This window comes from Ptychodera flava, chromosome 11 (assembly GCF_041260155.1).
Source record: "Ptychodera flava strain L36383 chromosome 11, AS_Pfla_20210202, whole genome shotgun sequence".
Lineage (NCBI taxonomy): Eukaryota > Metazoa > Hemichordata > Enteropneusta > Ptychoderidae > Ptychodera > Ptychodera flava.
Genome location: NC_091938.1, coordinates 9,383,638 through 9,395,927, shown reverse-complemented (window position 1 = coordinate 9,395,927; position 12,290 = coordinate 9,383,638). Strand labels below are relative to the sequence as shown.

At 36.1% G+C, this 12,290-nt stretch overlaps 1 protein-coding gene across 4 annotated transcripts in view; it reads left to right on the top strand.

Moving 5' to 3' along the window:
* The window catches only part of LOC139143468 (protein PALS2-like), a 70,512-nt gene that overhangs the window by 20,918 nt on the left and 37,304 nt on the right, over positions 1-12,290 (top strand). The window contains exon 2 of one of the 4 annotated variants that reach the window (XM_070713808.1): positions 4,315-4,447. The exons of 1 other annotated variant lie outside the window; for it this stretch is intronic. In XM_070713808.1, the coding sequence (XP_070569909.1) occupies positions 4,417-4,447 (31 nt within the window). In that variant the 5' untranslated portion in view covers positions 4,315-4,416. Of the gene's footprint in view, positions 1-4,314; positions 4,448-5,944; positions 6,051-11,877; positions 12,073-12,290 lie in introns of those variants that run through there. 2 more of the 4 variants (XM_070713807.1, XM_070713810.1) reach the window with 2 other exon arrangements.

Here is a 12,290-nt window from a genome sequence, read left to right as displayed (position 1 = left end):
TATGTATGTATGTATGTATGTATGTATGTATGTATGTATGTATGTATGTATGTATGTACGTATGTATGTATGTATGTACGTATGTATGTACGTACGTACGTACGTATGTAAGTACGTACGTACGTACATACATAGCCTTTGTTCAAATTGTGATGAAATATGCAAATGTGTATTTTTAAGGAATTTTTTTGTCATTTTTGGTCAAAGTTTGACTTACATTGTATGTAATTCTTGTACTGTATAAACCCTATCAATTCACCCAGAAAAAAATAATTAATATGATTTTGAATAATTGAATTAATTAGGAAATCATCAAAGCCAAAATAATTTTAGTGTGGAATTATCAACTTTTTTTGACAGTTCATAGTGAATTGAGGATTAAAACATGTAAAGGCAACTTTCCTGAATCCCAACTTTGATATATTCTGAACCACCATTTATGTTATCTAAAAGAAATTGCTCATAATAGTTTGTCATGACAGGTTGGTCAAATAAATAGAGATAGAGAAAGTTCTTATTTCCATTTATGGTTGACTTGGTAAGGATAAAATAAGATTACTTTTTGAGGAAAAAAATAGAGTGGTCAATTAAAAGAGTGGTCAAAGTGATAGGGTTTTTATGGTAAAGCTGGGCTGTAAGATTCTTCATGTGCTATTTATAGCAATTATGCAATCTGTGTAAACAGTGCAATGAAAATGTAACATGATTCCTTATAATCTTTTGATGACCTTGAAATTCTTAAGTTTCAAACATTTGTCTCTTCAGTGTGCTTTCTCTGAGTACGTACAGTCTCAACTATTCAACAGAACTTAATTACAATGTTAATTTGAAAGTTAAAATGTTAGAATGTAATTAACTCTCGTTTATTTGCTATTATAGACTAATATAGTCTGATGAAATGTGCAAATCTGTATTTTATGGAATTTTTTTCCATTTTTGGTTAGGCCATCCTGAAATGAGCTATCAAAGATACCACCTTCTTCATCAATACATGTGTCACAAAAGGTTATTCTCTACATAACACAGGAGAGCTCTGTCAACTATTGAGTTGCTTGTTTTTTCCAAAACCGCTGGTCAGACAGCTTTAATATTTGGTTTACATGTCCCTTGGATGACCTTAGTGAGATAATTTCATACAGTTAGGAAATACTTACTTTTGTATCCATGTCTATAGTAGCTTCAGGGACTTTGGCCACTATGTTTCATTTTGTTACCACAATGTATGAACCTTAATTACAAGCGTTCGGTAAAGCTCACGAAATCAGTTGGTGATAGCCAGCATACATGTACTGTATATGTGTTGACAGCTACAGAGTCTTTCTTCTATTGTCAATGCGTGGTGACAGTAAATTTTGATGTTTACAGATGCTGGCACCGCCGCATAGGTAAAATGCGAACTGCCAGCTATAGATAAAAACAAAAACGCCATTTTTTTAACTTTTGTGGCATGGCTACGGCAGTACATTAGCTATATCATCGGTATATATGTATAAATGACGTGACTTGAACTACTGGGTTTGTGCACTTGTACTTGATTTTCCGACATTGATCATAACCGTGATAGTGATCCTGATGTAGTAGATACATGTAGACTTGACAGCCAATATGCTATACCCTATTTATAATGTGATGATCGAAATGTTCTCATCATTAAATACTTGGTGGTAGCATCAAGGGATATTAGATACAATACGGTAGTATAGTAACGTACAAGATTTTTAGCCATCAGCAAACAACTTCATGCAAACACTAGGCTAGAGTATAGTAGAGACCCACGCAGGCACAGACGCTGTGTAAACTATTAGCTCTGATCCTAGATGTGTTCTGAATTACAAAACTGTGGATAAATACACTACATAATGTCCATGCAGTGACAATATAGACAGATTAGAAAAGAAGTACAGTATAAGTTGCAGAACCATCACATTTGAATGTAGCCAACCCTGGGTGTTCCAGTTACTTGTCACTTTCTTGCAAGTATAGTGGTCATGCTGACAGCAAGCTGAATTATGTGGAAAGGTCGCGTTCGTCTTTTCAACGAAAGACGTCTGGGTTAGTCGTGCAACTGGAAATGTGCAAATGAAATGTCCAGGGGTATCAAATGTGAATGGAGACATACTATTGCGCCTATTTGAATCACAAGATTGGGAGATATTGTGCTGATTCCCCTGCCATTGGGCTTTCATCGATGTTACCTTTCATGATCTCTCACTACTCCCATGTGATTGGACGCAGACAAACGAGAATGGCAAATTATGAGGTCATTACCCTCTGCCTGCAGTCCTCACAATCTTTGATTGACCCCCCTCAGGGTGCTATATGTATTTTACATTATCTAATTCAGTCCCTGCTGTATCCTTTCCTGGTAATTAATGGTCAAAGCTTATGCTCATCACCCAAGGATGCTGGAAATCTGGGAAATCAATCTTCTTTTCCAGCATGGCTCAGGAAATCTACAGTAGTTATTCCTCCATGAGCAATTCAGCAGCACCTTGTTATTTTCCTTCTTCCTTCACTGTTGTCATAGCGACAGACTCAGGTTTAATCTTTCTTCAGTCTTGTGCTGGTTGAATTCCGATTTTGTCTGTACAGGTTCAAAAGAAATGAGAAATTGTGAATGTGTTACTTGCGATTGTCTACCAATGGTTCCATTAAATTGATGTCCAGAAAGATGAAACGGGAAATATAACAGGTGTTTCATAATTATTGTGATGGATTTATCGTGAAACCCTGAACTTGATAAATATGCTCTCATATAGGATTCCCATATTATCATGTTCCATGGCGTAAATTTTAAAAGGAACCAAATGGCTCACTGAAGACTTCCAGTTTTGTCTAATTTGTCTAATTTCTCAAAAGGTCTTAATTTTTTATGTCCATGCAAACATGTTATGAATGACTGAAAAAATTGATGACAGAACACATACTTAACAATGCTTTCATTTCAGATATATTAAGTGGTAGCACTGTTAAGGGACAGTACCTGGGTAAATTTTAACGGGATTCCCTGGCCACTTTACAAGGGTTCCTGACAGTATGTCAGCTGTGCAATCATATGAAAGGAGATTAGAAATGGTATTACATATAGGGTTTACCAAACTTTATCCACGACCTACATGTACCTTTACGTTCCCAGACTTTAGCATGAACATTGTCTGGTATCAGACAGATACTTTACACATATAGTAAAATGCTATCAACTACCAAACTGCAAACCTCTGTAATACAGTATTGTAAAGGTAAAAAGTAATAAGACACATATCATTCATCCACATTGGCGGGTTTCATCGTTGACTTCAAAACAAAATTTCCCCCAAAAAGTGACTATGTCCGTTAAGGGCATGACAAAAATATTTTGCAGTACAATTTGGTTATAACTTCATGGTACTAATGTTGACTTCAATATACTTTGAATGCATGGACATATTAGGACAAAAGGATTTTTTAGAAATCCTCCAGGGGGCGCTTTGCCCTACCAGGTTATGTTCTTATGACTTTTCATGCTGATGGTGGACATGTTTACTGTCAAGAAGATAATAAAACTTTGCTCTCTAAAACCTTCAGCCGTTTTACAAGGATATTGTACAGAAATTTACATAAGAAACCTTAAATTTAGGAAACGAGAAAAAACTTTGATATAGATCTGGCTGTGAAAAATTTGACTAGCAAATTTAGAATCCATAACTTGTTTTGGTTGCATCTTGATTGCACTTTTATGTATTTTGTCAGAAAAACAATAAATGAACAAATCAAATGCTTTTTCTGAAATATGCATTCTCATATATAAATGAAGGAAAAGAATCATAATGGAAGACATGCTCTGTCAATAGAAGGTCTTGAATTTTTTATCGTACTTTGCTCTCTAAAACCTTCAGCCGTTTTACAAGGATATTGTACAGAAATTGAAAATGGTGTCCAAAACTTTTCCAAACAGGTGACAACTTACAATTGAAATGTGACCAGGGGAAGGAGTAGAGATTATAAAAGTTGTCCCCTTTTATAGATGAGATCATAATGGGGAACAGCCTGCTAAAACTGAGTTGATAGCCAGTTTGTTTTTCTGGTGTATAGTTTAAAATGATCAAACTCATTTTTGATGAAAACAACATTAACAATAGAATGAGTGAGAGCAGGGAAGAACATTAACTGCTTTTTGAAAATATTCTGATGACTCGGTTTTCTAAAACTCTGTCCCCAAGTTGCATTTTTCATAGTGACGAATCTCAACTTTAGCAGGACAAAGCAAGTGGCAGTTATAACTTTGAATGAGAAGACATGTCACTGAATCAGAGTCATTTGTTTGGTTTTCTGTAGATTATTGAAGGCAGCTCTGATTGAGTGTTTGGCTAACATTCAGGACTAGGAATCAATTTCTCTGAGAGTCTGGCTGAACAATAACCTATATACACAGCCATCATGCCCGTATCTTCAGATGAGTCTGGCCAAGGTAAGGCAAAAGTTCAAAAACTAAATCATTGTCTAAGTGTAAAGTCATCCCTCCATTGCATTTCATCTGTGTTTGGTTCATCTCTCACGCCAAATCATCAAATTTCATCAGATTTTCTTCCCATACTTCTGTAGTCTGTGTGAATCATAAATGTGGTTTCATTGTCATTGTAAAACCTTCATGTTCATCTGTTACACTTGTCCATACTCATGTTCATGGATGGAGTCTGTGTCTATGGAATTGTTTAAAATGTTCAAGGGTGGTTGCTTTTCATTTTGTAGTTGGGAGTTGGGTCAGGTGAGGTATGCTGACAGGCATGTCCGTTGTAACAAGTGCGCCCTCAATTAAAGAGAGGGAAATCTTTTGTTTATCACTTCATGGCATGAGCCTTACCTGTCATAGCTGATATGTGTTGAAGGGCTTATAGGAGCTGTAAGCTACAATAATATTAACTCACCACAAGTCCTCATAGCAATTAAAAATGGCAATCCAGTGTTTCATCCAGGATGGCATCAACGAGGGATTTTCCTCTCTACCAGAAAATTTAGAAGGGATTTCACCAGTTTATGTGTTCTACTTGTATCTCTAAAGTGTGACTGGCACCATTTCATGGAGGGTCTAAGTCCCCCTTGACAAATTACTAGGGGGTGCAATATGTCAACAGAGGGGGAATCACTCCATCGCCGTTTCTAGATGAAACACTGGCAATTTACTCAGTTGTCGGTCAAAAAATAGACAGCAACAAAGTATATGTAGTCAGTGTTCTATTATCTCAATCGCCATGTGTACATATATCTTTTGTGATAACTCCAAGAAATTAATTGTAATTAACACAAAAGGCCAAGATTTTAATCATGCTTCTGATTCCATTGAGTAGCCTATAAAAATGTGATCACAGACCATTCAGGAACATTTCAAAAATCAAAATGACTCACCAGCAATTTTACCAAAAGAGACTGGCACTAAGTCTATTTAGTGGACTGTGTTGTATTTGTACAATCATTATTCAGAATGGACCAAACACATAGGTTTGCAAGTGGTGACCCTACAGTGACCTCTGTCAGATGTTAAATTTTGTAACTGAAATTGCATGGACAAAATAGTTTTTGAAATTATCTCCTTCAATGGAATCAAGTCTATCAAATATCCTAGTAGTAAAATGCTTACTGCCTCGTGTACCCCTTTGCTTTCAGTCATCACCCCTCCTTGTTGAAATCATATGGTTTCATTCAGTGTTGTCCTCAATGGTTTTTCAATTGGACCTTTCATCATTTGTTTGAACTAAGGTCAACATGTCACCGTTGTGTGTGTCTGTGTGTGTGAAATATTTATCAACTTTGACAAACGCATGGGGATTTTTAAACACCATATATGCATTTCATCGCAATATACAAATAAATATAGTAATGCCATTCCCACAAACTGTTATCTTCTGGGTAATTTTCGGACATTGATGAATGGGATGGGGTCAGAGGTCATGTACACAGAGCATGAGAGGGGTTGGTGCTTTGTATGCTGCCAGCTATAGGATTTCAAGTATTAGGCTCAGTTCACGTGGGTGCGACAAGAAGTGGTACACATAGTCTCTTGTACTTGTCAGTGGGTGAGTATGAAGACAATTGGCATATTTAAGGTTTGAATTGTCCATAGTCACGCAACTTAGAAAGTTCCTCAATGTATACTATCCTATATGCATTAGAATTGCTGATCTGGAGTGTCACTGGAATTATCCACAAGCTTTGTGTGGTGATTAACGATTGACCATGCCGATCAGTCTGTGGGTACAAAAGAATTGCATAGTGTCAAGGCTGGGCTGTTGCATTTTTTTTTCACAAACTGTATGAATTTCAAATGGGCATAGAACAGGTACATGTACCAGTGTATAGGCATAATCTGCAAATTATCAGTAGAAGCTGTCGTCGCTGTAACTTTTTGATGTACATTTGTACTGTTTTATTTATGACCTGTCGTGTTCTAGCCTCCTCCAAAAACATACAAAGTGCATATGTAGTGTTGTCCAAAACAACCTTGAGTATGTTTGTCATGTGACTTCCATGTTATTGTTAACAACTCAATGTTAGTCTACTACAATTCATTTGTTTTTTCCCACCAAAATTTCAGTGCAATATTTTGTGTTTATGAATTTTCCTGTAATTTTTAGCTCCCATAGCCATATGTATATATGGCAATGGAAGCTATTCTTATAGGCTAGGAAAATGTCTGTATGTATGTATGTCTGTATGTCTGTATGTCTGTATGTCTGTATGTCTGTCCATCAACATCAAAAACTCCAAAACCGCTGTACATTTCATCTTGATATTTGGTGTGTACATGGATGATGGGCTGTAGATGAGATTTTGTTCAAATGAAGTTGTCATTGCCAAAAATATGCAAATAAGTGAAAAAATGTAAAAACAGTCAAAATTAAAAACACTCAATAACCACTGAGCAGATTACATGAAAAATTGGCATGTAAGTACTTTGGGCTGACATGAAATGATTGTGCACATCTTGGGTCAGTATCTTGGACTTGCTATTTTTCATGAATTTTTTTGTAATTTTCTCCCATTTTTGGTCAAAAAATCTTCTTCTCTGAAACCACAAGTCCGATTGATTTGAAACTTGGTATGGAAGTGCATAGGAATGACCTTTCCCAAATTTGGGCAAATCGTGGTGAAATTTGCATATTTTTAGTTTACACGTCCATAGACTCCCATGTATAAGGCAGATCTCCATAGACTCCCATGTATAAGGCTAAGACAAATAAAAAATTAGTTTCTCATCGTATTCATATTGCAAAAAGGATGCAGTGACACAATTTTTAGTCCCCATGGATGAAGTCCAGTGGGCTTATAGATTGGGTCATGTCCGTCTGTTTGTCCATCCATGAGTCCATCCGTTCACGCAGATATCTCAGATATTTTGACAAAATGTAATGTGACCTTGGTGACCTTTGACCTCAAATATACATATTTGTCCATAACTCAGTAACCACGAGTGCTACAGCCTTCATATATGGTATGATGGGACACCTTATGACACCACATATTGTACCTCATTAATTATGCGCATATCTAATTTTGAGCGAGCCAAAAGAGCTAGAGGTCTGATTTTTGGTATATAGGGATAACTTAGCAAAACAATTTTTTTGACAAAATGTCACGTGACCTTGGTGACCTTTGACCTCAAATATACATATTTGTCCATAACTCAGTAACCACAAGTGCTACAGCCTTCATGTATGGTATGATGGGACACCTTATGACACCACATATTGTACCTCATTAATTATGCGCATATCTAATTTTGAGCGAGCCAATAGAGCTAGAGGTCTGATTTTTGGTATATAGGGATAACTTAGCAATACAATTTTTTGACAAAATGTCACGTGACCTCGGTGACCTTTGACCTCAAATATACATATTTGTCCATAACTCAGTAACCACAAGTGCCACACCCTTCATATATGGTATGATGGTACACCTTATGACGCCACATATTGTACCTCATTAATTATGTGCATATCTAATTTGGAGCGAGCCAATAGAGCTAGAGGTCTGATTTTTGGTATATAGGGATAACTTAGCAATACAATTTTTTTGACAAAATGTCACGTGACCTTGGTGACCTTTGACCTCAAATATACATATTTGTCCATAACTCAGTAACCACAAGTGCTACAGCCTTCATGTATGGTATGATGGGACACCTTATGACACCACATATTGTACCTCATTAATTATGTGCATATCTAATTTGAGCGAGCCAATAGAGCTAGAGGTCTGATTTTTGGTATATAGGGATAACTTAGCAATACAATTTTTTGACAAAATGTCAAGTGACCTCGGTGACCTTTGACCTCAAATATACATATTTGTCCATAACTCAGTAACCACAAGTGCTACACCCTTCATATTTGGTATGATTGGACACCGTATGACACCACATACTGTACCTCAACAATTATGCACATATCTCATTCTGAGCAAGCCAATAGAGCTGGATGTCTGATTTTTGGTATATAGGGATAACTATAGGAGAGAAATTTTTTGACCAAATGTCATGTGACCTCGATGACCTTTTACCTAAAATATATGTTTATGTCAATAAATAAGTAACCACAAGTGCTATGTCCTTTGTATTTAGTAGGATGGGAGACCTTATGACAACACACGCTTTACCTCATTAATTATGTACACATCTAATTCTGGGCAAGCAAATAGAGCTAGAGATCTGATTTTTGGCATATAGGGATAAATTAGCAATATAATTTTTTTTTTCAAAATGTCATGTGACCTCGATGACCTTTGACCTTGATTATACATATATATGCATATCTCAGTAACCACAAGTTCTATACCCTCCAATTTTGATAGGATATTAGACCTTAAGATGTCACATCTTGTACGTCATTTATAATGCGCATATGTATTTCTTGGCTGGCCAATACTGCTAGAGGTCTGATCTTTTTTCCCGATTTAGAACCATAACTTAGACATGCCTCATGTGTTTCAAATTGGGAACAACGACATAGACCTATGTGCCCATAGATCCTATTACAAGTGGGGACTATGTCATTGTAAATAACTTGTTGAGTTAATTGTTGTATCACAGTATTCGATATATCTAATTCTGTATTTTTTCCATTTTATATTCTGAATAAATACATTAAACATATTTCACTGTCTCCAGTACATTACATTTAAGTATTTTCACTTCATGCACTTTATCCCTTTCACACATGTTCAAATATCTTACCAGAGAACAAACACTAAATAGTCCAGGATGGGAGCTACAGTGTCATTGACGCTATTTTTGATATTTTTAGACCAAATATGCATAAGTGTACATTGGTTACAGTCTTTTATCAAAATTGTGGGAAAAATCTCAAAAAAAATTCTCAAGATCTGAAAAAATTTCTGGCATTATATGATTATATTCTGTAAGGGCAACAAAAATCAACTTTGGCACTCAAAGGGTTAATAACATCGCATAGGTTGTGGATGCAGATTGAAGGGCCAGTGAAAGTAACTGTAACAGTTGAATTGATATTTTTTGCAATCTTTTGTTTTGCATATCAAGTTCAAGTTCTTGTTCTACTCCGCCACAGCGTCTATACCTGTGGAGTGCACTGTGTTTAGATTGAATTCTACTCAGGACAAGAATTTGTTTGTCAGCAAAAACAATGCAGTCTACACATGTACAGGCTGAGTTAAATTTACAAGCTGAACACTGCATGTGTTTTTCAAGGTGCCTTTGGGAGTAGAACAAGTAACTGCAATTATCAAACAAAAAAGTGGAAAAATATTCACAAAAAAATGTATGTATTATCAAAAGAGGCAATCGAAGTATTTATGCCTTTAAACCAAGGGCATACCTTTACAGCTGTACAGCGATTGCTATACCTCTAACATAATCCTGCAATGGCTTTTCACCTAGTCAATGACATTTGACGTCTATTTACTTACATCATACAAATAACTTGAACTTTTTACAGTAGACATGTATGATGGTTAATATTGATCTATCTTGTGATAATTGGCAATTTCTACAGTAATTATTCATCAGTCTGTATTTCTTTTTTGATATATATCATCAAGTATTACTACATGTATGCCCTTGTATTACCAGGTGTTCAAGTTCCCCATTTAGTTTAACTACCGGTATGTCAAATCCTCAGATTTGTGTTTTGGCTTTTTCTCAGGGTGCAATTTAATTCATCACATCGTTGTAATCTGCTATTGTGAAAGCTCATTAGTTCATTCTGAATGTATCTGTTATGGTTGCTGTTTGAATCCCCTCTCTACCCCTCCCTGTGCATCTCAATTCATCCTCTCACACAGGGCCCCCTGGCCAGCCCCTCTTTTTCAGTCGATGAGAATGTTTCATTGAGGGAACTGTTTAGCAGAGTAAGATAATGTAATTGCACAGATTGATAGTGAAATGTTATTGTAAGTGCATTTGGTGATTACACAATGGCAAAGTGGAAAGTAATTACTGTAGCTGGTCATCAAGTCTTTACAGTGAACCTGTCAGAGGCAACAAGCAAAGAAAGACTGGATATAATCTGTTGCTCGTATATTGTCCTAGCTCTCAACTGGGATTCCACCTTAGCCCTTTGAGCGCCAAAGTCTATTTTTGTCCCCTTTATAAAATAAACCCCCGTCAACTTTTCTCAGATTTTTGCCAAAATTTTGAGTAAAAGGTGTAGCTAATGAAATATGATGTCCATTTGGTCCAAATTATCACAATTACAGAAAAATTCAAAAGAATTGGTAAAATTTTGAACTAAAATTTTGGCGGGAGAAAACTACAGCGCTCAAAGGGTTAATTTCTATGCTGATCAGTAAAATTCCTCAATATCATATATAAGTGAATAGCACCTCAAAGATCCCCCTCCCCCTTCAATGTGCAAAGTTATGTTTCAAGTTTCAAGATTTCCATGTGAGACCCCTTGACCTTTAGAGTGCTGTAATTTTTCCCATCAAAATTTCCATGCAACATTTTATCAATTTTTAGAAATTTTTCTGTAATTTTCTTGATAAGTTTTGGACCGAAAGGACATCACATTTCATTGGCTAAAGTTTTTCACCAAAATTTTTGCAAAAATCTGAAAAAAATTTGACTTTGGTACATTTGATAAAGGCGACAAAAATTGACTTTTGTGCTCAAAAGGTTAATGAGTGCAGTGTAATATACCAGTATGGTGCATGTAAAGAAGAAATATATAGACCTGCAAAGGTTGTGTAGAATGTAAAAAAAATTATATGCAGTTAATTAATTAATTAATTGAAATTCAGTAATTTGATCACATACTTTCTGGGTAGTCTTGCTGTGATTTCTGCAATTTTTTTAAAGACTGCACATGGTTCTACAGCAAAAGAAATATACTGTACAGTATGCTGGCCAATTAAGAATAAGACTTAAAAATTCCACGTAGCCCTTGTAGCTCAGTAATTATCTTGTGTAATATGATTTTCGTTATTTGTTGTCAACAAATGGTATATATCACCATGTTGAGTGTGCAAACTGAAGGAAGATTAATGATGGCAAACTAATTTCGCGCTCTGTTTGATATGCTGGACTCAGCAAATATATAGAATTTCAGATCCCTTCCAGTTTGAAGGTCAAAAATGAGAGTTCAGAGGTCATGTTGTCAACTTTCATAAAGTACAAAGCCACTACATCAGTAGGTCTTCTCTACAATTTAACAACAAGTGATATTTCTTTATTTTGGGATGACACTCATCCATCTTGTCCGGAGAAATAGATAAGATGGTTTCTTTGTAGATGTGGTTAGTGCTCCGCACTCAATTCACAAGAAAAATTGCTGGCTTTGCAGAAATTGGGGATCAGTAATTACTCGTGTGGAGACGTGATCATAATCCGGCCACCCCTGTGCTTGATAATAGTTTCTTCCTTGTGCCGGTATAGCTTTGCTGCCATGACAGCTCATCGAGACCGACTCCCTGAGGCTTAACAGCATCCACATTGTGAAGTGTATAAGCGTGTGTGTGTGTGTGTATGCACTCTTTCCACTGCTGTTTCCAGACGTCGTAGACATTTGTGGAGCTGATATAATTTCTAATTGTCAACCTGTTCACAGAAGATCTCTCTCCCGGCTGGTAAGATGAATTCTTTGTTTTAATCGGGAATTCAGTCAGTTTAATTATCATCATCAGCAAGAGTGTGTGCAAAGAGATATAGCCACGAGTGTACTGTTGTTGTATAGATTGCAGCATCTTTGCATATTGCAAAAAGACACAAGGTACAATTTCCATTTTGTAAATTTTGTAGATTGTGAGTAAGGAAAAGTCCGACTAACCTATAAGCATATGTTTGT